General features: G+C 40.7%; 3 protein-coding genes and 1 long non-coding RNA gene across 10 annotated transcripts in view; 1 reads left to right on the top strand and 3 right to left on the bottom strand.

Annotated features, from left to right (window-relative positions):
- Nucleotides 1-1,027, bottom strand: part of LOC123520448 (gamma-tubulin complex component 6-like) — a 27,510-nt gene extending 26,483 nt beyond the window's left edge. For all 4 annotated transcript variants that reach the window (XM_045282667.1, XM_045282670.1, XM_045282668.1 and 1 more), the window contains exons 1-2: nt 888-1,027; nt 239-407 (exon numbers count right to left, since the gene is read on the bottom strand). In XM_045282667.1, coding sequence (XP_045138602.1) covers nt 239-327 — 89 coding nt within the window. In that variant the 5' untranslated portion in view covers nt 328-407; nt 888-1,027. The remainder of the gene's footprint in view (nt 1-238; nt 408-887) is intronic.
- LOC123520451 lies at nt 1,013-23,974 on the bottom strand. 4 transcript variants are annotated; one of them, XM_045282682.1, is made up of 5 exons: nt 23,760-23,974; nt 2,420-2,692; nt 1,962-2,099; nt 1,572-1,708; nt 1,013-1,147 (listed from the first exon to the last, which is right to left on the bottom strand). In XM_045282682.1, exons 2-5 carry the CDS (start codon nt 2,673-2,675, stop codon nt 1,106-1,108), a joined length of 573 nt encoding a protein of 190 aa, XP_045138617.1. In that variant the 5' UTR covers nt 2,676-2,692; nt 23,760-23,974; the 3' UTR covers nt 1,013-1,105. The 4 variants fall into 4 exon arrangements, with proteins under 4 accessions (XP_045138617.1, XP_045138618.1, XP_045138621.1 ...); XM_045282683.1 differs by having other exon boundaries at nt 2,420-2,687; XM_045282686.1 differs by lacking the exon at nt 23,760-23,974 and adding an exon at nt 15,089-15,214.
- On the top strand, nt 2,606-3,650 carry LOC123520452. Its single transcript, XR_006679256.1, has 2 exons — nt 2,606-2,722; nt 3,330-3,650. It is a non-coding gene; the product is annotated as an uncharacterized LOC123520452 (long non-coding RNA).
- LOC123520450 (autophagy-related protein 9A-like) lies at nt 17,736-23,252 on the bottom strand. Its single transcript, XM_045282681.1, has 2 exons — nt 22,271-23,252; nt 17,736-19,961 (listed from the first exon to the last, which is right to left on the bottom strand). The coding sequence occupies exons 1-2, from the start codon at nt 22,916-22,918 to the stop codon at nt 18,165-18,167; spliced, it is 2,445 nt and encodes an 814-aa protein (XP_045138616.1). The 5' UTR covers nt 22,919-23,252; the 3' UTR covers nt 17,736-18,164.

The raw sequence follows: 23,974 nt of genomic DNA, 5'->3' as shown, positions 1-23,974 counted from the left end.
TATTTACAGTGATACCTCAGTATAAATTTTCTATCCATTCCAGATCCTTGGCCTTATATCAAGCAAGCTGTACAATACATTAAACAAATTTTTCCCATAAGAGATAAAGAAAAATGTTAAATCCATCAGCATTCCTATCTTCCCATACACTCAACTTCAACATAACTCCTCCTGTTCTTTGTCCCCTCCCTAGGTTGTCTGAGTCTCGCTTGGAACAAATAGGTGGAGAGTAACTTACACCACTGTTACAAGAAGGAGAGATGGCCATGGGAGCAGTGGTAGTGTTGGTGACTGAGGACAGGCTGAAGGGAGTGTAACCTTCAGCATTGTTTGGCAACTTAGGAAGGGAGAGAGTCATGTGAGGAGTCACTTCCTTCTTAGACTCCTGTAACAGTGCTCCCAACACTCTGCCAGAGAAAATAGTAGATATATTTATTAAGTTACATTCTTGTACTAATAAGCAAAAAAATAGTCTTCAAACTTATATACTTTTACAAAAAGTAAGAAACATCTAATTAAATATTCATATATCAAATAGTCCACTGATATATATATATATATATATATATATATATATATATATATATATATATATATATATATATATATATATATATATATATATATATATATATATATATATATATATATATATAGTTTCAGACTGATATCTACCTAATGGAATTCACACTCATTATCACATTCATGATATTCGCTCATAATCATCCTCTAAGTATTATGGCAATTCTAGAGTAATAAGTTAAATCATGCATCTTCTAATAATTAAATAATTCATTAGTTTGACTGAATTGTTTATCAACTTATTCTCTCCACAGATCTATGAAGTTTTGAACAAAATTTTCCAACAGGATAAATGGGAGACTTACTTTCCCTTTGCTAGTGAGACCTTTTCCCCAGTGAGCATAGGGCTGACCCCAGTGCCTGGAGGTGCCTCACTCAGCCTGATCATTTCCTCTAAATCGTAAGGGTTGGATTTGCCTGCTGTACCTTCCCTTCCATGTGGCAGAGACATGGGGAGGTGAGTGTAAAGAGAGGAAGGGAAGAGGAGTAAGGACGACCACACTCAGCCCTCTGCAGGAATGTGTCACCATACTGTAGAGGTCCCGAGGAGGAAACATGGAGCATTCTGTTGAACACATAGAGAATAATGACCCAATGAACTGGCAGGGAGGCAAGATTAGTAACCTGCATTCCTATAATGATTTCAGGACACAACTATATGTACATGTTTAATTCCTTTCTTTTAGATCAAAGAAATATATACAATATTAAGGCTTTAAATCATAACAAGGCTGTTTGACTTAATTACATATATAAATTCACACTACCTATAGACAGTACAAAGAAAAGGACAGTGTATTCTATGGTTGCTAAAGTTCATGGAAGAGGTTATAAATTTTAGCTGGTAAGATGAAGAGCTGTATGTATGTATTAGTGTAGGTGGAGACACAGGATGGAGAATCAGTAGTGGTATAGCTGTTTTGGAAACACTGGGAGGCAATTATTTGTCATAACACTCTGAGGGAATTCAGGTTATGTGTGCCACCCACCTCCTTCTCCTGGACAATCCTGGGCCTGAGCTCTGCCAGGATGGGCTGCTGCATCTCCCCATCTGGCCCACCCTGACCTTTCAGAGCCACTAGGAACCTCATCACTGTCCTCACATCACTCCCAGTCTCCAAGTGACCTGGAACATTGCTTAATTTTATTTTGTGTTTCACCATATTTATTGGGTGTGGAATCATGAATTTATGTCTCTATTGTGGTTAATTCTTGTCATTTTTTTTGTGAATATTACTGTTACTATAGTGTGTATATGCCATGTCTCATATGCATAAATTTCTTTTCTATTTAATCACCAATACACATTTCAATCAGGAAAAGTCAAAACGACAAATGAAAACATAATGGCATAATCTCTCTCTCTCTCTCTCTCTCACCTCCTTCCCTGAGGACATGCAGGCAGCTGTCCAGTGCGTTGCCATCATCGTAGCGTCGCTGTTGGCGCAGGACATGGGTGTGCCAAATCACCTCCTCCAGCTCATTCAGGCGCAGACATGACCTCTCCCGGGCATGGTCTGGAGAGAGAGAGAGAGAGAGAGAGAGAGAGAGAGAGAGAGAGAGAGAGAGAGAGAGAGAGAGAGAGAGAGAGAGAGAGAGAGAGAGAGAGAGAGAGAATTACACACTTTGTAGTACTGCTATCCTTTCTGGCAACTGTCTTCCCATATATCTCCAGCCACCTGTCAAAAGTCCTTCTATTATAGTAAAATGTATAGCAGTATTCAAGCTGGATCTATGCCTGCTCTGTCTTTTTTGATACAATGGAAATAAAACAATTCTATGGCAGTTAACAAAACAATTGTGTAGTTCTGACAAAGCACACATCCACATGAAATACCTTTTCTGTGGGAGAGCAGTATGGAGTAGACAAGCACCTTCAGCTTCCCTTTGAAGGCTTCCTCTTTGTCCCTGTCTCTCAGGCGGAACTGACTGAAGGAGTCCTCCACAAAGTGAGTCACAAGCTGCTTCACCAAGCTGAGGGTGCTGTCCATGTTAGGTGAAGTAGCAGTGGTGGTGGTGGTGGTGGGGCCATGAGTAACACCTTTCTTTGTGGACCCAGTGGCCACAGGGGGACGAGGCTGAGTGATATGCATTGTTGGTGGTTTCTACTCTGAAGGAAAACAATTGTCATGAATATTTTGTAAGTTTAGCTAACTGCTTGACTTACCTGTTTTCCAATACAACACAGTATAAATGGACACTAACAGTTTCCAGAAACCTACAGTGGCTGGTGTGCCAGACATACCTGCCAATATTACTTTGAGACAAACACTGGAGAAAAGAAAAGAAAAAAAAAATACTAACAACTGATGTCAGATCAATGTAAGCAGCCAATAAATGTTTCACATAATACAGAATAAAGCTGATCCATATGTACCATATAAGTAGCAGTACATAGGCTAGGAATACTGAACACACATACTACCGCCACTATTTTGGTTATTGAGGTGTGAAGGTACAGTACCTTTGTACTGTACATGTGAGAACTGTAGTGCATTCCACATACTTTCATTGAGTTAATAGCTTGTTCTATATAAGACAGAATTTTCTAACCTGTAATGCAGGGAAGGATGAGGAATAAGATTAAAAGGACATTCTTTTCATTTGCTCTCATTCTAAGGATATACTGTATGTCCAACTAGAGCTTATGCTTGTCATTTAAAGAGTCTGAGGATTAACTGATGAAAATTAATGTCAATCAATCTGAAAAAATTATGAAAACATTTTTCTGTGTGGTGGCATTCCAGCTTGTTAAAATCAACAACTGCAGTGTGAGCGCAGAGTGACTACAGCTGTACCAGCCTGGGTGTACCTAGGGTGTTTAAAAAAAAAAAAAAAAAAAAAAAAAAAAAAAAAAAAAAAAAATGTAATAAAAAGAATTAAGCAAAAGTGTAAGCTATATGCACATATGTATCCAAAGTTAATCTTGCTTACGTTGTCATGAATCACTAAGATAATGTAATACTACTTTCTTGCGTGAAGGGTCTACGGTATTCACTTATCAAACTTCACACACACTTGTATATTGACTACCTAACAAATGATACCTTGCGAGGCGCTGAAAGCAATAACATTGTTTTCTTCCCCTAACATTGTCATTCATTACTGGAACAAGAAAAACATGAGGTTCTCCGCACACGAGTTATTTTTTTCGTGCAGTTCGTGTCTTTGCTCACTAAGGAAGGCGGTGGTGGGCAAGAGAAGGAATCAATACCCACTGCCTCTATTAGTCACCGCCGTCGCCTTTCTGTGGCAGGTAACGTCCTATCCTGTCAGAAACTCTGCACCTCACATAGACACACACAGATAACCTCCTTCCCCCACCTATCCCTCTCATTAGAGAGAGAGAGAGAGAGAGAGAATTTGTCAGCGTGTTGGTTATAATTCTCTCTCTCTCTCCGTGTGTGTGTGTGTGTGTGTGTGTGTTTCATTCTCACTCCGTGTGCATGAGTGTTTTTGTACGTACGTTGTACGTTTTCATTCTCTCGATGTGTGTGTGTGTGTCGCCGTGTTTTCATATCTGCTCGTGTTATCACTTATTATTCTCATTTTCCTGTCAGTTATGTTTTTTTCTTGCTCATACGAGTAATCCATCACTATCACTCAATCCCTGCCTGTCAGCCTGTCTAAACACCCGAAGCCCCTGTGTGTGTGTGTGTGTGTGTGTTGCGGAGTTTTCCTCATTAAGTATATATAGCTTAAGTTCGTTCAACCCAGGCAAGAGAACTCAATATCCTTGGCGGCCTTCAACACGTGCACGGTAACAAACACGCGAGGGGCGACAGGGTTCATAATATATAACACGGGAGAGGAGGGGAGGAGGATAGTTTGCCGCATCAGATTATCGAGTGACCTTTCTATTTCCCTTCCACTCCCATTGTCTGTTGTAGGAAGGCTTCAAAACATACATCCCTTTCTTTAGGCTAACTCTCTCAAACCTGCACGTGGACTGGAAACTATTAACTAAGTGGACCTTTTTGTTGAACTTCTTTCTCTCTTACATAAAAAAAAAAAAAATAATAACCTCTACGAGCTTCTGAATTTGTGCTATATTTTCTAACAAGTTCCTCCTCCAGGCTGCTTAATTAATATGCGTCACAGATTACACGCCTGCTTTCACGGCGGGTCACACTGGCGCCACGAAGGGAAAGGTATGCACTATAACACTCAATGGACTCACAAGGATTGTTTTCAAAGGCCACAGAGGTGTTTCGTTGTGGTCCCATGAGTGCATTCATTCCTCTTTGATAATGTAGATTCCTTAATAAAGTATCACAGTCACAGCCTGCTCTCTACACAACTCTCTTTCTTCACACAAAACTGCATGCATCTAATTACACATGAACTCTTCACGAACATTTAAAATCGAAAAAAAGAGATAAAAAAGATGACTACTTTTCTATTCTTTAGAGTCCCCTTGTCATTACTTTCTACTCAATCTGTGTGGGAACTGGCACCTCAGTGGACCTTTTTTTTCTTGGCCGGTCTTCCCTCTTCCATAAAAAAAAAAAAAAAAAAAAAAAATAATCACGAAAACACTCATGAGAATAGATAAATGTCACCATATTCCATGCAGCTCATTAGGATATGACGCCACTTTGATAATAATACGAGTGACGAAAGAATGGAGACATCCTCAAATTAACTCAATTGTGGCTTTAAAAGAAAGTAAAAGTAATACCGCTAACTGATCCCGTAATTAATATACTGTACTTAGTGTTGATTATTCATAGCACAGAACTACTTTGGCAACACTTCTAAGCCTGAAAAATTCTATACAGTGACACACACATCGTAATGGAGGATATACACAAACTTTATTACCTCTCCCCTGTTAACCTCCTCCTCTGTTCCGGCTTCTCTTCACTCTTCATAAAATGGTCTGGTGCAAGTTCAGAATGCAATATCTAAGAGCAGCTAGAGGATTGATCAAGAATTCTAAGGTTTTCAGTATCAACAGCTGTATTTTCTGCTGTGTATATTCCTCTAACGTTACTCAAATATAAATGTGTGTTACTCCGATATATAGAAAAATAAAAGCGCATCAAATTCTTAGTAGACAAGGAAGGAGGAGGAGGAGGAGGAGGAGGAGGAGGAGGAGACCAAGGAGCAGAAAACATGAAACACAACAGCAATATGTCTTCACTAAAGTATACTTAATCATGTCAACTGTTCCGAATTTGCATTTTTGAAGCATCCTTTCATTCCTGAGGTAATGTCAGCCTTTCTCTCTCTCTCTCTCTCTCTCTCTCTCTACTCCCTACTACTACTACTACTACTACTACTACTACTACTACTACTACTACTACTACTACTACTACTACTACTATTACTACTACTACAACAACAACAACTACTACTACTACTACTACTACTACTACTACTATTACTACTACAACAACAACTACTACTACTACTACTACTACTACCACCGTTCACGTTCCACACCAAGGGACGATCATGGGACAACCTGAAGAGCAATACTCCCGGTAACAGAGGAATAATGATGCAATAAAGTGAGACTCATTCCCTAAGTGCCGCGGTGAATCAGCCTTTCCTGTCCACCCACAGCCCCATACCCAGTACGGCCACACACACACACACACACACACACACACACACACACACACACACACACACACACACACACGGCCCGGTAGCTCAGTGGTTAGAGCGGTGGCTTCACAAGCCAGAGGACCGGGGTTCGATTCCCCGGCCGGGTGGAGATATTTGGGTGTGTCTCCTTTCACGTGTAGCCCCTGTTCACCTAGCAGTGACCTTGTTGTCCCGGTGTGTGGTGTGTGCCTGGTCTCAGGCCTATCCAAAGATCGGAAATAATGAGCTCTGAGCTCGTTCCGTAGGGTAACGTTTGGCTGTCTCGTCAGAGACTGCAGCAGATCAAACAGTGAATTACACACACACACATCGTAGGAAAACTTATGTGTTCCAGTCATAAAGATGTGACAGCAGCAAGGTGTGTATTCGAATAAAACAAACAAAGGCACACACACACACACACACACACACACACACACACACACACACACACACACACACTAAATAAATAAATAAATAAATAAATAAATGAAGTAAGGATATATAAGATAAGGACATACATGAACAAAAACATAAGAATAAATAAATGAATAAATGAGTATACAAACACACACACACACACACACACACACACACACACACACACACACACACACACACACACACACAAATAAAGATAAGAACAAAAGACAAGGACACACAAATGAAGAAAGATAACAAAAGGCAAGGACACACACACACACACACACACACACACACACACACACACACACACCATCCGGACCACATGCAAGTGTTACTATAAGGTGAGTTAATTGCATAGTCATTTCCTTCACTGCTGAATGTAACCTGTTCAGTCACTTTCAGCCGCTCACCTGCCACCTCTCTTCTTCATACGACCTTTTTCCCACTGTGTAGTAAGGCCAGACGCTCCAGTTAACTTTTCCATCTGTTTCTATTCATTGCGTCGTCTTCTTGCAGTCTAAAAGTTTATTCATGTTTCGCTTCAGCACATCTTTCCATTTTATTTTCCACCAACCCACACTCCTTCTCCGGTATTGCCTTCTTCACTGGTTCTTATCTCTCCTCTTCACATGTCCAAAATATCTCAACCTTGCCTCTCTTGCCTTCTCTTTTACGTTACACACTCCACACATTCTTATATCTTCACTTTCTCTTTTTTCCAACAGTGAGACACCAGAGCTATCCATCTCACCATCCTCATCTCCGTTCTCTGCAGAATATCCTCCTCCTTCTTCCCCAATGACCATGTCTCTGCATCATACAAAAGTGCCGGTCTGCCACCTCTCAGCAGCCTCCAAACCCGCCAGGACGCTAAGAGAGTGTGGGTTTCATTCTCCTTAGTTTGAATACAAAGTTCTCGGTACTGTTATACGTCCAAAATTATGTTGATACAAGTTTTCATCAGTTTGTAGTTGTCTCTCGGTTACTTATTTCTATTTCCTTTGTATTCTCTCTCTCTCTCTCTCTCTCTCTCTCTCTCTCTCTCTCTTAATTAGTCAATGTCAGTCGTCCATCTGTCTCTCTTTATTTCATTGGCTTGTCAAATGGTTGCCTGACTTGCTGATTTTAGACTTACCGCAACAGTAAGAGAATAAGAAAATGATAATTCCGTGAGAGCTAAGAGCTGGGCGGTAGTCGAACCAGAAAATAATAAATAGCTAAATGAATAATAAATAGAAAAACAAGTGAATAAATGAATGAGAAATTAGACATTCATTTCCCAACAACTTCCGCTGCTCATTTCCTTTACAGGGAGGTACGCTTCGCTTTGCTTGTCGCTCATCACTCTTCACACTCGGAGCTCAAGCCACTGTCTTTGTATGTAAGGACCGTATTCTGAAACGCTTTGCTTTTTTTTTTTTTTTTATACCATTAATAACGCACATTTCTGCCAAACGACTACAAACACCACATTTTTTTTTTTTTATTATACCAAGTGGATTTTTCACAGGAATTTCTGGGCTAAAGGGGATACATTTTGGGGTACCTCCTATCTGAAAGCCCACCCGCTAGGAAACCATTGCCCCGAGTGAGGAAGCCCAACCTACACTCGGACCGTGGACAGGATTTTTTCTCACCACGACTATTTTCCAAGGCCACAGAGATGATTAGCGGGGTTATCAAGAGTGTTTCTCCAGTTAATAATGTAATAAATCTTGTCACTCTGCCTGTAGAACCATAAAAACATCTTAAAAAACTCGTGTAAATTTAAAAAAGCCTTTTGAAATAGTGGAGGAGAAACAGAAAAATTTGAGAATACAAGCCTGTCTAGCTACTCTTGTTTATTTACTATTAATATAAGGAGAAGTAGCGATTGAGCTCTTCACCTTTAGTGCTGCAGTCATTGGCTATATGTTACGTACAAGTAATTAGGTATTGCTAATGTGGATTCAATTATCTGCCCCGTCAATTGATTTCTATTACAGCATGACTGGTCAATTTTCAAACACGAGTGAACACAATAACTATTCTACATTTACCTGCTTGTTTTTCCATGGATGTTATTATCATCACCTGCTGCTACAGCCAAGCATTGACATTATGGTAGTAAGCTCCTGTGTCGTGGTGTTGTCCTCTCTGGAGCCGCAATCTTAATACGTTTTCATATTCATTCTGGTTACTATTTGGCATTTTTATACAGCTTCAGAAACTTATGTGGAGATTAAAAGTGTTGACTCCTCTGATCATTAATCTTCTGACCTTCACTGACCTTCCTAGTGTAAATAAAATCGTCTAATCATAAACAAAAATAGTAAAATGCCTCCCAGGAGTGAAGGTCTTAAACACTTCAAATCTTATCACTAGCGGTATACTTTCACTCTGATGGGAATGACTGCGGGTATAGAGCTTTCAGATAATGATAGTTTGACAAGAGGCACACATCATTAGTGGAACAAAGCAAGCCATAATAACCTGACTAATCACCTGTGTGGCCCTTCAAAACAGGTGTTGAGGGGGGACAAAGCATTTCAAAACACGGGACTCCATGCAAGCCGTCACACCTTCACCCTCCCCACCTCCCCAACAGTGGTCAGCTCCAGCTAGACAGTCACAGAGCGTCATATCACCTTTACTTGACATGTTTTCCTTAGCCTGCATTCCATTTGTATTCTCTCTCTCTCTCTCTCTCTCTCTCTCTCTCTGCCGACCAAAACACAAGACACTTTAATTGTGTTTCCGCATTACGTCTTGCTTTTGTTTCATTAATATTTTTTTTCATTTTTTTTTGCAGTTTTTAGTATTAATATATTACTTTTATTATAGGAAGGCAATATGGCGTTTGTAGCTTTTCAACACTCTCTTCTACATTATTACTATTATTATCATTATTATTATTACTATTATCATTATTATTATTATTATTATTAGAGTAGTAGTAGTAGTAGTAGTAGTAGTAGTAATAGTAGTAGTAGTAGTAGTAGTAGTAGTAGTAGTAGTAGTAGTAGTAGTAGTAGTAACAACAACAACAACAACAACAACAAAAACAACAACAACAACAACAATAATAATAATAATAATAATAATAATAGTAATAATGATAACGATAATAATATTAATAATAACAACAATAATAATCATAATAATAATAATAATAATAATAATAATAATAATAATAAGAAGAAGAAGAAGAAGAAGAGGGAAAAAGAAGAAAATGATGATAGTAATTATAACAACAACAACAACAACAACAACAGGAACACAAATAAGAAACCAATAATCTCTCTCTCTCTCTCTCTCTCTCTCTGCACTGACTTATTCATGCAGTTCCCCCACCCTCCCCTCCATCATCTGTCTAATCACTTCCCACGTAGAATGTAAGAGCATCCTTCTTTACACTCTTATCTGTTTGCATTGTACCGTCCTCCTTTCACGTTAGCCATCTCTCCTCTGTCCTTGGCTTAATCCTCATCCCTCGTTTTCTTTCTCTTTCAGTCTTTTCAACATGTATTCTGTCATTTTTTATTCTCTTCTTTTTTCCTGCTTACCTGTGTTACATCCTCCTTCCTTGACACTGGCTTATCCTGCTCTGTGCCTCGTGTAATCCTTCATGAGTTTATTCCTCCAACTATTCCTATTTTTCTTTCTCCACACATTCTCTCTTATCCCTCGCTCTCTCCACCTAAGCTTATGCTCCTCAGTAATCTCAAGGTTTATCACATAAGCTTAGCCGAGGTGATGAAAGGAGTCACAATGTTATGAGCTATATTAATTTTACCTCATGAGAACGTATGAAAACTAAGAGACAGCAAGGGGCCAGTTGAGCTGCACGTTACTACCTCTTTGTGCCTTCGTAATTGTTTTTAATAGCTAAAGATGATTATAAGGTCTTTGCCAGTACTATTCCATGTTGATTAAGTCGAATTCTTGCTAAACTTTCATTAAAGTCACGAAAGCACTCTTGTAAACGTCAATAATTCCCACCAGATTCGAGGTAAGTTGTCAGAGAGTTTCCAAAGACGGTGCCAGCAGTTGCGGAAGTCTTAATATAGTTCATTGTGGTCCATTTATTGATCACCATTCTATCTATGACACGGAAAGCACTGGTGAACTTCCAGACGACAATGCTTGGGGAAGGAAACTGTATACTAAGCATTTCTATTGTCTTACACCCAACTTTCGTGTAAACGTATGGCACTGCTTCGAACACACCAGAAGGACAGATAACACACACATGTTAGTTTAGGTTAGGTTAACCTCTTCAGTACCATGTACGCGTTTTTACATTTATTCTACTTATTATTTGGTGGTTTTATACAGCTTCAGAAACTTATGTGGGTACTAAAATAGTGAAGACTCTGGTTATCAATTTTCTGACCTCCACAAACCGTTCCTAGTGAAAACAAAATCGTCTTAATTACACCAAAAAACTCAAGTTAAAAATGCGTCTCAGTACAGAAGGCATTAAGGTTAAGAAGACGTCAGTTTGGAGACAAGGAAGAGACACGAGATCGAAACAGGACGTCAGAAGAAAGGATGGTGCATATGTAAGGAGGAAGACGCTGGAAATTAACCAACCCGGCAGGAAGGAAGAAAGGAAGACCAAAGAGGAGAATCATGGATGCAGTGAAGGAAGACATGCAAGTGGTGAGTGTGACAGAGGAAAGGGCAGAAGAGGGGAGTGAACCAACCCGGGAGGAGGAAGAAAAGAAGACCAGAGGAGAATTATGGATGCAGTGAAGGAAGACATGCCAGCGGTGAGGGTGACAGAGGAAAAGGCAGAAGAGGGGAGTGTACTGAAGGAGAAGAAAGACCCACAGTGGTGACCCCTCGTGAGAATAGATAAAAGACTTGACCGGTTGATGAATTACTAATTGATGAGGACAACGAAGGTATCGGCGAATTATACACGTATAAAATGGTTTAATTTATCTCAATAAATAAATAAATAAATAAATAAATATATATATATATATATATATATATATATATATATATATATATATATATATATATATATATATACATTTTTCTTTTTTCTTCCATAATGGATTTTGCACTTATTATGAGAGAGAGAGAGAGAGAGAGAGAGAGAGAGAGAGAGAGAGAGAGAGAGAGAGAGAGAGAGAGAGAGAGAGAGAGAGAGAGAGAGAGAGAGAGCAATGATTTTATACAGCTTTAGAAACTCATGTGGGGATTAAAATAGTAAAGTCAGTGGCAATTAACCACCTGACCTCTACAGACCCTTCCTGAAGTCAATAAAATAGTCTAATGGTACACAAAACGAGTGGTAAAAATGCATCCCAGTGCTGAAGGAGTTAAAATGAACCAAATAACTACAAAAAAAAAAAATAATAATAAAAATAACAAGCTATTAATATTACACTATCAAAACCTTAAAAAAAAAAAAAAAATACATCCAACACACAGCAGAGAGTTTTTAATTAATAGACAACCACGATGCATCACCATCACCTGACAACTGACAAACGAGACAGACTTTTTTTACCACCTCGTCACTTACACCACAATAAATCAGCGGCACTGTTCCAAAATTGACACAGTATTCATCGGTTCCAAGGCGCCGCAACAGGTGGGTCATACGGCGCCCGAAATGACCAATAGGTAACCCACGATGAATGTTGAATTAAAGAGGGAGTATTCAATTACGTACATGTTTTTCTTCTTTTAATTAATACGTGAAGAGATATTATGCTCTCTCTCTCTCTCTCTCTCTCTCTCTCTCTCTCTCTCTCTCTCTCAGTACTACTATTTCTTTTGAGTGTGTGTGTGTGTGTGTGTGTGTGTGTGTGTGTGTGTGTGTGTGTGTGTGTGTGTGTGAGAGAGAGAGAGAGAGAGAGAGAGAGAGAGAGAGAGAGAGAGAGAGAGAGAGAGAGAGAGAGAGAGAGAGAGAGAGAGAAAGCATAATGTCTTTTCACGTATTAGTCATAGTTACTCCCCCATATCTCTCTCTCTCTCTCTCTCTCACTACTACTATACTTCTTTTGAGAGAGAGAGAGAGAGAGAGAGAGAGAGAGAGCTGAATCTAATCCTAAAATATGTTCGTTTCTCCTTTTTCCACGTCGTATGTTTACTCTCTCTCTCTCTCTCTCTCTCTCTCTCTCTCTCTCTTCATAATTCCAGAGACATGCCAAAGCGTTGATGGACTCTAAAAGTTATTTTGTATTCACCCCTCATCTCTCTCTCTCTCTCTCTCTCTCTCTCTCTCTCTCTCTGCATTATATCGAAATTTACGTATAGTTAAAAATAAAAGCATATAAAAAAAGAGAAAAATAACATGAAAAACGAACATTGGAAGTATTTCAGCTCTTTAGGTCATGCTGTAAAATATTGACTATAATGCCTTTTGTGGTTTAATATTAGTAAAGTACAATAAATGTTTAACTTATCTACTCTTTTTTTGTACGTGTTTTTTTTATTTCCTTAGCGTTATCTTTCTATCGCATCATATCTACGCTTTTTCTTTCCTTTTATTCCGTGTCGTGAACTATATTTAGCCAGATGATTAATGTTAACGACTACTGGGATCCGTTATCATCTTTAATATATGAAGGGTTGTATTCTTTTGTCCTCTTAGTAACGCTACTACTACTACTACTACTACTACAACTATAGTATGTCTACTCTAAAATGGCTCCTGGATTGAAAACATATTGTAGCTTATTGATAACGTAATTGATTTGATGTGAATACTGGCTTTCTGTTGATCAACGCACTTATTACAAGGACAGCTCACGGTTCTCAAGGTAAGACAACCACGCATTCCTGGGGCACCACTCAAACACAGACCCAGGAACCACTTTAGGGCAGACAGACTATACTACCACTCTCTCCTACGCTCATTAAGGCCTACACACGAGCGTTTTTTCCCGCAACTTTACGCCAGCAACTACCGAAGTGACTGAAAGTTGCGTCTTTTTGGCGAAACGATCATGTCCGTCTTAAAGTTGCGGCAACATAAAATCTTGGCTTCAAACCCAGACGCCAAAACATCACCTCGTAATTTGTTTTGCTATTTAAACTTGAAATAAGCAAAGATTCATCAAGCAAGAGCCCAAACAAGCATGTAGATAACGGCAAGTACCGATTTCAAGACCAGCCACAGTCGTAACTATAGACAATACGCTACAGTTGTTTACAGTACATTTCTACTACGATGAAATCAACTTTTTTTTTCTTTTCCATATTCAGTGTGTTATTGCAGGAAGGGTTAACGCAGATACACTCTACATCATTTACTGAACTCTCTCTCTCTCTCTATCTAAATTAACTTGTCTTTTTCTGTCTATATTCAGTGCAAGGGTGATCTATGAAAAGGTAAGCACACACACTCTACATTACTATTACTACTACTACTACTGCTACTACTACTGGATCTACTACTGGACTACTACTACTACTACTACTACTACTGCTGGTGTTACTACTACTACTACTACTACTGCTACAACTATTACCACTACTACTACTACTACTACTACTACTACTACTACTACTACTACTACTACTACAGTCCCTCCATGAAATATACGTACCTATCTCCATCAATCATTCCTATACAAAAAATGGTCTAATCTTCTAAAGCTTCCTATAATGACTCTACTCTAACAACCTGCTTGATTATTGACTCCGTTCCATTCATTTACTCTCCTCTCATTCATCTATATGAGATCCAATTCCTTTCATTTATCTTTATTGAACCTAATTTTCTTTTTGTCTTGACCTCATTATTTCTTGTTCTATCCTGATTCCTGATCGTGAGAATTTTGGTTACGTCATCTATTTCTACTATCACCACCATCACCACCACTTCCACCATCACCTACTATCACTACTGCTAGTTGCTTCATACACTACATCTACTACTCCTATAATAACAAATAACATTCGCATAAGTAGTAGTAATAGGATAAATAATCTATAACAGCAATAAAAAAAAACAAGGAATTTATATAACGGCAGAGGTGGTAGTAGTAGTAGTAGTAGTAGTAGTAGTAGTAGTAGTAGTAGTAGTAGTAGTAGTAGTAGTAGTAGTAGTAGTAGTAGTAGTAGTAGTAGTAGTACTAGTGTAAGTAAGAGAGAGAGAGAGAGAGAGAGAGAGAGAGAGAGAGAGAGAGAGAGAGAGAGAGAGAGAGAGAGAGAGAGAAAGTAACCAATTACATAACAAAATAATAATAATAATAATAATAATAATAATAATAATAATAATAACAAAAATAATAATAATAATAATGATAATAACAATAATAATAATAACAACAACAGCAACAATAATAATGATGATAATAATAATAATAACAACAACAATAACAACAACAAACTAAAAAGAACAAAATAAGCAAAAACCAAAAAATAAATAAAAAAAAAAGTGGCATGATAAGATAAGCAACACAACACTCATTATCTCAACACATCTCCAACAAACACCCCACCACACGTCACCTGCTTTGTGTAACACCGCACACACCTGTAACGTTCCCCTGCCCGCCACTACAGTACACCCCGGGCCACCACAGATCACCTGGCGATGCAGAATACCTTTAACTTCACCCTCTGCTTGGCTCAGGTCACTGGATGCTTGCGTTCACGATTTAAAGGCGAAGTCCTCTATCCGGACACTACCCCTGCTCCCCACCTCTCACTGCCTCCCTCCCTCTCCCCCTCGCTCTCACTCTCTTTCTCTGGGGGACTCGTAGCCATGGAGGAGGTGAGAAGGGTGGGAGGTGCGGAGAGGTAACGCCCTTCCTTCCTTCCTTCCTTCCTTCCTTCGTGAATTAAACATACTGCCGTCTGTGTGAGTGTGTGTGTGTGTGTGTGTGGAGGCATCGACCAACTTCTTCCTGGTGGTGGTGCTATTGTTGTTGCTACTCCTGCTGGTGGTACATCTGTAAAAGGTGCTACTACTTTTGCTGCTGCTGCTGATGTTGTTGCTGCTGATGTTGTTGTTGCTACTCCTGCTGGTGCTATGTACTGTAAAAGGTGTCACTATAATTATACTACTACTACTACTACTACTGTTGTCGCTGCTGCTGTTGCCTGCCTGCCTGACAATCCTCACCCGCCACCTAGTCTGCCAGTGACGTAGTACCCTTCTGAGTCACTACTGCTGTCCTCTCTCTCTCTCTCTCTGGCCATTCGTCCCAATTCTCCCTCTCCTCTCTCGTCCGTCCCTCGATTTTTCTTCTCTCTCTCTCTCTCTCTCTCTCTCTCTCTCTCTCTCTCTCTCTCTCTCTCTCCGGCTGTTCGTCCCCATTCTATCTCTCTTCACTCGTCCGTCCTCCCCCCCCCTCTCTCTCTCTCTCTCTTATTTTTGATAATGTTTACACACACACACAATCACTCGTGGCATTGCTCATCCAACCGTTCACATTTAATTAACTACCTGGAACTTAACACCACCACCATCGCAACATTAGACCAAAATAATGATTTCTTTGTTTACGATAGGAACATAATGAAGGGGGTAGAGAAAGGTGGTGAGGGGGGAAGGAGATAAACATAAAGGGCCATGCACGAACAGTATTAAGAGTGTGTGTGGAATGCAGTGGAAATCATCATATTTAACGTATTAGAATATATATAAATGAACAAGTAGACAAATAAATACGTTACTGAACTGATGGTCCACTACAGTAGCATAAGTAACACAGACACACACACAGACACACACACACACTTTACATAAACTTCTCCCTACACACACATCATAAGGTAACAACAGAAAACACACGCGCTATACAATACAACACGACACAACATAAGCCAGTACTTTCTCCTCTCAGTCAACCTTCCACGTTAAACATTCACTTCATGTCGCTTCACGAGGCAGTATGATGTGCACTCCAAGCCCGGCACACGTCAAGAAATTTCCATCCACTCAGGAAGATAAGGAAGAGAGGGGAGGGGAAGGGAGGGAGGAGGAAGAGAGGACAAAATTCTCCCGCACTATCTTAAAGAGAGAGAGAGAGAGAGAGAGAGAGAGAGAGAACGACGACAACCAGAGGGAGATTGGTAAATATAAACAACAAAAACAATACTTATAATATCGAAGACGGATAAAAAAAAGTTGTGAGTGGAAATAAAGGGATAAAACATAAACAAATAAAAGGAGTAGCGGAGAGAAGCGATGATGAAAAGAATGGGGGAGGGGGGGAGAGTGGAAGAAGGAAATGGAGCTGATTGAAAGAAGGAAGAGCGCTTAAAGGAGAGAGAGAGAGAGAGAGAGAGAGAGAGAGAGAGAGAGAGAGAGAGAGAGAGAGAGAGAGAGAGAGAGAGTACGTATTCTATATCGATTAATAAACAGGTGATGTAAACAGTCACACACGCACACTTTGTTAACAACCTTAATACAGCGAAGCACGGGTGTCAGAGGCCGGTGTAAATAATCAATACACAAACAAGTAGTACTGTACAAACAGGAACCTAAGCACAAAGGAAACCCGATCCAAACACTGCCGTGGAACTGCTTTAAAATTTCCAGTGTTGGCTGACGTGCCCCGCCCCGCCCCGCCCCACCCAAGGAAGGATGGGTGACGTCACAGCGACTGTTGCCAAGCACAGCCTTAACCTTTCCTCAAGGTGAGGAGAAAAAAGATCACGGAGGCGCGCTTTGAGCTTCTAACAGTAACAAAGAATTGTTAATAATACATGTTACTGAAACCCTTAGTAAAAAACATATTAACCGAATTACCATCAATATAAGTTATTGCAAAACTATATTATAAACGAAGAGAATGTACACTTCGCAGTGCTGTGAAATCAAGTATATACTTCTTCACCCTGGCCACGTGCACAACACCAGCTGTTGTCAACACTACCGCCCACCCCCTCTAGATCTGCCAATACAAACGTGTCCAAGGACGCAGGGTACCACGAGAAGCGAAGGGTCGACGCTAGGTATGGGAGTGCCGCTCCGTTCCGCTCCGCCCCGCCCCGCCAGGCTACGTACGGCACCCGATTCAACAAAGTAAACCCATCTCACTGTTTGACTGACAGATTGAAAGGACCACTACAGCTGGAGCACTATATTGCTCCTGATGAGGGACCAGAGCCACTACACTACACCCACCACAGCTCATGAGATAATGGGTTCTAGTTAACTGAAACACGTTGTATAGGTAATACAATTCATTTAATCAAACTATTTACAAAGAAAACAGCATTTGCACAAAGCTTGCATGGAAACACAATGCATGCACATTTCATTCACTCATCCATGCACAAAACTCACTGTCTGATAAAATTTTTAAGAAAATACAAAATTCTTAATTATGATACACTTTATACACAATAAATGTTCTACCTCACACCATCCAGTCAGTTACAATGAGCTGTCACAGTAAAAGGTTCAAACTACATCTATAAACAGAAGTTGTAAGAAATTAAAGTGGTGGACTAGCACATATTGTTGCGCGGGGCTAAATGAGCGGGTCTAGCAAAGACACTTTGGGCAGCACACCGCCGCGCCCACCAGCGGCCGGCCTAACCACCTTGTCCATTATTAAGTATAAAGAGGCAACACTTAGTCATCCAATCTCACTTCCTCATGGCTCACCAAGCAGGGGAGTCTTTTCTTGCGACCGCTGAAATGACACCACAGGTGGCTCCTGAGGATGAGGAGGAGAAAGAAATGCTCCACCAGGTGGCCCCTGGGGTCCTGAGCTGGGCTGGGGTGGGACATCTGAGTAGCTGGTTCGGTGGCGGTGGCGCTGGTGTAGCTCATGCAAGTACAGGGTGCTCAGGCTCATGTCCACAGCAGTGAGGTCCTGAGGCAGAACAGATGGGGGTGCTAAGCTGGGCCCCATGATACAGGAGGGGCTGAGGGTGCTGGGGGCCATGACTGGATCTCCTGCAGGGCCAGATGTCATGCTACTCTCTATGTTGGACTGTTGGATAGAGGAGAGGATTCCCCCTGTAGTGGGGCCATGACGGGAGCCTTCCACCTGCGATAATCTACCTCGGAGTCCCCGGGGTGACCAGATAGACTGGTGCTGTCCTGTCATCCATGGAGGTTGCTGTAGCATGCTTGTGGTACCCAGACCCAAACCCAGACCACCACCACATGACAGCGAGTTCAGAGAAGAGAAGAGAGCATTTTCCTCCTGAAGAGTTGGCAAGGCATTCATGTCTCGTTGGGCCTGTGTGCGGAGGGCATTGATGAAGGCTGTAGACTCCTGTGGAGGCTTCCACTTAGGATTGGTCATGGTAAAATGCAGGAGAGACAGCTCTGTCTTGCCTCCATCTGTTGCCATTTCTGGTTTCTGTGAGTCTCCTGGTTGACTAACAATGTCATCCAAGAGGAGATCAGGCTGCCAGGTGGGGCTGCCATGCCTCCGGATGTCCATCTGGGCAAAGGAGCACACATCTCCCACCCCTACCACCTCCACTGTGAAGTTCCTATAGAAGTCTACAATGTCAAGAGCCTTGAAGCGGAGGCGGAATATTAAGATGAGTGGAGTGACAATTGGGGACACAAGCTCCTCTAGCATGTGCACAACTCGGTACTGGAACAGCTGGGAAAACTCCCGACGGACACGCGAGGTGTGTGCCTTCTCCCTCCAGTGGTCAGGAAGGTAGTGCACCTCAGCCAGCACCCGCCGCATCAACATCTCTGGGCAGAAGACCAAGTTCTCATCAGGAATAAAGACCCTGCAGCCAGCGAGCAAAGCGCCAAGAATTGTCATGAACGTAAGCACATGTTCCACTTGCAGTACATCCTCATCGTACACACTGAGGGCAGCCAACACAGCCAGCACTGCACCACACACAAAGGCTACATGCCGTGCTACCACAGCCATTAGTGGAGAGGAGAAGATGTTCATGTACTGTGAGGCAGCCTTGTAGCCACGATTGAGGCGTGCACTCATCTCATGGTCCAGTTCATTGAAGTGACGCAAGTAAACCTCTCCATAGTGCGACCAGCGGCGGCTTCCCAGGCTGCCAGGCTCGCGCTTTATCATTTCGGCATAGTAGAAAAAAGAATACATTATCTGGAAGAGCAGCACAAGTGGAAAAAATACTAGATTAGCAATGCCAGAGTACAGGAACTGCTGGTTGAGCCGCTCCGCTAGTTCATGTCGCTTCTCTGGCCGCTTGTACTCATCATGCAGGTGCCAGATGTTCCTGAAAGGTGCCCAGGGGCCCCAAAAGAGTAACATTTCGATGTTCATGCGCAGCCCCTTGGTGAGGAACACAACTTCCCCAACAAAAGGCACATCCAGCTTCAAAGGGATGATGTTCTTGTTCACCATGGCAATGAAGTAGTTGGTGAAGCGCAGAATGCGATGATAGATGTCCAACTCAGTCAGCACTTCCTTGTGGATACACATGCGCTCCTCAACCTGTGGCAGGAAGACAGAACCAAAACTCACACTTGCAATAATGGTAACAAATGAGCTGATGATGAATTGTACAACACATTTCCTACTTCAAGCCCTTTTTGTTTTTAATGTATTTGGGACACTTGCCTCAGAAAAAGTCCACTGAAGTATTAATTCCTAAACATAAAGCAAGAAGAATTATCTTGAACTAGAGGATATATATGTGTCTTAGAACCTTCTTCAGAATCTAGACAGTAAAGGGATTCCTTTGTCAGCAATGAAAGGATAGAAAGATTGAGAATTCTGGCTAACACCTGTATTAGAAAGGTGGGCAGAATAAGGTTGAGAGGAAGTCTTGTGCAATGAGGCTGCAGCAGGTGGGGAGGCATGCAGTTTGTAGGCTCAGAATAGTTAACTTGAAAATATTGGTAGATGATAAGAGAGGCAAAGAGAGAGGCTAAAAGTGAAAAAAAATCTAAGATGAAATGCTTTTGATTCCACCCTGTTCAAAAGCTTAGTGTGAAGGAAACATCCATATATACCTAACTTAATATTTTACCATGGAGGAAGAACGGGATAATTTATAAACTAGTCACTTATTGATAGAAAAGGAAAAAAAAATTGGCAGAAGAGATGGCAAGTAATCATAAAGAAGACAAGATGTTACCAGCCACAAACATATAATGAGTCTTATTTTCAACATCTATTGCTTCTTCCTTGTCCACCTTTCTAATGCTAGGGTTGACCAGTTTTCTCTGTCACTCATTCCTTTCCCTGGTAACTCTGCAACTTCCTGCCTGCTCTTGTATTTTCTCCTTCCTATGACTTTTAAGAGGGAGGTTTTAAGATACTTTAATTTTCTATGGCAACTTTTGACTGTCTAGGAACCACATTTTTTCTTTTCTCTCCCACACTCTCTCACTTTTTTTTTTTTTACATTTTTGTTTTCTTACCCTTGGCAACCATCCCCCCTCTAGATGATGATGATGATGATAAAAAATGCTAATTTCCAAAAGTTCATTAGAATTGAGTTTCACAGGGAGTCATTAAATTAGTTTATGGGTTGTTTTGATAATCCTCTCTTGAATTAACTAAATTATCAGGAAAAAAATGGTATGAAGATTTGGAGTTTGTGTAATGAATGAAGGAATGAAGAAAGAGGTTTGACATAACAACATGGAAGAGGTTAGAAAGTCTTGTGCTGAGTGGCAATGGGAGAGAACAGAGACATTCAGGTGACAAGTCCACAAATCATAGCTATAACAGTAGTGGATAGCAGGAGATGCAACAATGCAGCAAAGTGAGAAGTAAGTCAATTAGAGGAAAGAGAAATTAAAAATACATGAAGTTGTGATGCATTCAAATCAGGCAATTTTTGTAATTGTAATTGAATTAGTCATGTCTGACACCTTACTTTTTCTGAATATACTGACATTTAAAGAACCTACAGCATATGAAATGTCATCATTAACAATAAACAAGATACTTGCAAGAAATGTGCTTAATTCTTTTATAAACTAATAATGGGTTAAATGTGTTTGTTATGCTGCTAAAGCTATTCAATATTCCATAAATGTCACTACAGCACAATTTATCATATCAAATTATATCAGAAATGTTATGTTACCCTGATAAGAACTATCATCTGTCTTCCTTCAACCAATTCAATTCACTGTAAAACTAATTATGTATAATGAAAAGTCATGGGAGTTGAATTAAAAATGGAATTTTCAAAATTGAGGAATGTATTTCTTCTCATCTAAAAATACTTTCTCTATCCATCTGCAAAACAGTTTCTTTGTTAATTTGTATCATATAACCATCAAAACAAAGAAAACATGTAAGACTTCATTTCATTACCAGTTGTAATCTATAAAAGCTCCTTTGTGGTGACTCAGACAAAGAGATAAAAGGGTGCAGTTTCTCCCACCTGATATCACCAACATAAATTGTTTTCAAGCTTCATGTGACATATCTAGATTGAAACTAACTTATGATGGTGATGTCACATGGGAGATAAAGTCATCTCATAACTATATCTGAGTTAGCACAAAGGAGGTTACATGCTCTCTTTGTTTTGATGGTGATCCTATACAAATCCATTAATAAACTGTGTTCATCAGATAATTAAGAACCAGGTAAGACAAAGGAAAAGTAAGGGTGCAGTGGCACTGACTTGCAAGTGGGAATAGTATAAGACAAGGTTGTGGAAATATGAAAATTAATTTTAACTATTCATTGATAAAATTCACACAAATATAAATAGATAAAAAAAATACAAATATCCTTATTCATAAATTAACAAAAATCACTAACACAAGTTATCTTACCTGCACCTCCATGACACGCTGCTCCACCTCCTCCCAGGTAATGTTCCCCAGGTCTTGGTCTTGAATGCCCAATGCATTGTTGAAGAACTGCTTGATCTCCCAGAATTGGAAGAAGGTGTAGCAGGCATGACCAAAACGCATCAGCCAGAAGACTGAGGCAGCCAGGATAGCCACCACCAGCTGCCACGAGAAATGCCCCCTACACTGGGCATAGGTGCGTAGGGCGTCAGGAAGCGTGATCTTGTCTGTTTCGTTATATTTAAAATCTGGAGGATACTTGTTTCTAAAGAGGATATCATAGTCCACACAGGAGAAGAGGAACACAGTGAAGACGATGATAAAGATGAACTGTGCTAACTCGAAGACTTGTTGCAGCATCATGCACAACAGCCCGTGGTTTTGGTGGTACCGGTACACGCGGCTGAAGAATGAATCCAAGTCCTCTATGTGGTTCCATCTCGACTTGCTAGACTTGGGCACGACGTGAAAGACCATACTGGTGTGCGTGTCAGGGGAGAGATCCTCGTCCCTTTCTTCCATAAAGGCACCTCCTCCTCCGCTGCTGCTACTTCCTCCTCCGCCTCCTCCTCCTCCTTCCTCCAGCCCACCCGTGAAGGGCTGGTAAGTGGTTTGGAAGTTTTGGGGCATGATGCTGCGTCACAGTAACCCAGAAGGAAGTAATAGCCACCTATCATTAGCCAGGACACTGCCTGTATCACGCTCACGTTCCCATCAGCTGATCCCGCCAACAATCTTGTCACCTCGAACCACTCTTTTTCAAACCTTTTCAGCGTCCGCAGCTCCCCTTTTTCTGCTCAAGTTTCACATCCTGGCTGCCCCTGTGCTGTGGGCTATCGCGTGCTACGTGACTCGTTGGGCACAGAGGTCTAGTAAACAGTCACTACGCATAAATATAGGAGTATTGCGTTGCATGTCTCCCTCTCACCTCGACCCCCTCAGACTGCAACTGCATACCCACGAGATGTCTTTGTCTATTATCACGCATTTATTTTCCCCTCGCGAAGGAGAAGAGCTATGAATAATGTTTGCGTAAGATTGTAAAAATAACGAAATTGACTATTTACACCACTGGAATAACGAATGTGAACGAATTCTAACAGAATAAACAATGCATATTCGATAATCCAGCGGAAACATGGCAACTGTTCACCAGAACACGCATGTAAACTAAATTCACCTAAACAATGAAATTGTCCCGATTAGGTTTACAGTAAACCAAACAAAATAATGAAGATTTGTATAAATAATATTAACGACACTTACTACTTATTTTTTCCACTGTTTTCATAGATATGCACATTAACAATATTCTGCATGATAAAGGAACATGCTTCTATATGGAAAAATCATCATTTCTACTACGAATAACAGTAAATACATTAGTCAACATTACGTCCATGCCACCAAATCAAAGCTATGTCGTGAATTTCCACAACTGGAGGTAATATAAGAAAAACTGAACACTCACCCTCTACGCCATCTTGCATGTAAACAAACATTTGGTGCTCCTCTAGCCAGTCCTCGCCACCTGCACCAGCTGCTCCGTATGTTCACTCATGGGTGAAGCCTAGAGGCATTCACGAACACTCCACTAAAATTGCATTAGAGGAAAAGAAATGGGAGAGGGTGACTTAGGGTGTTTCCTCGTCCTACAAATCAATATGACGTCACTTTCGCGCCAAA

The sequence above is a fragment of the Portunus trituberculatus genome, chromosome 47, assembly GCF_017591435.1.
Source record: "Portunus trituberculatus isolate SZX2019 chromosome 47, ASM1759143v1, whole genome shotgun sequence".
Lineage (NCBI taxonomy): Eukaryota > Metazoa > Arthropoda > Malacostraca > Decapoda > Portunidae > Portunus > Portunus trituberculatus.
Note: the sequence above shows the minus strand (reverse complement) of the source record. Positions and strands in the feature narration are given on the sequence as shown.

Excerpts from the sequence above, each read along its gene's own strand:
- LOC123520450 (XM_045282681.1), bottom strand. The coding sequence starts at position 22,918 with ATGCCCCAAAACTTCCAAACCACTTACCAGCCCTTCACGGGTGGGCTG. Across the intron at positions 19,962-22,270 it reads AGCGTGTCATGGAGGTGCAG|GTTGAGGAGCGCATGTGTAT; the intron begins GTAAGATAACTT and ends TTCCTGCCACAG.
- LOC123520451 (XM_045282682.1), bottom strand. The coding sequence starts at position 2,675 with ATGCATATCACTCAGCCTCGTCCCCCTGTGGCCACTGGGTCCACAAAG. Across the intron at positions 2,100-2,419 it reads ACTGCTCTCCCACAGAAAAG|ACCATGCCCGGGAGAGGTCA; the intron begins GTATTTCATGTG and ends CTCTCTCTCCAG. Across the intron at positions 1,709-1,961 it reads GCATGTCCTCAGGGAAGGAG|GTCACTTGGAGACTGGGAGT; the intron begins GTGAGAGAGAGA and ends GCAATGTTCCAG.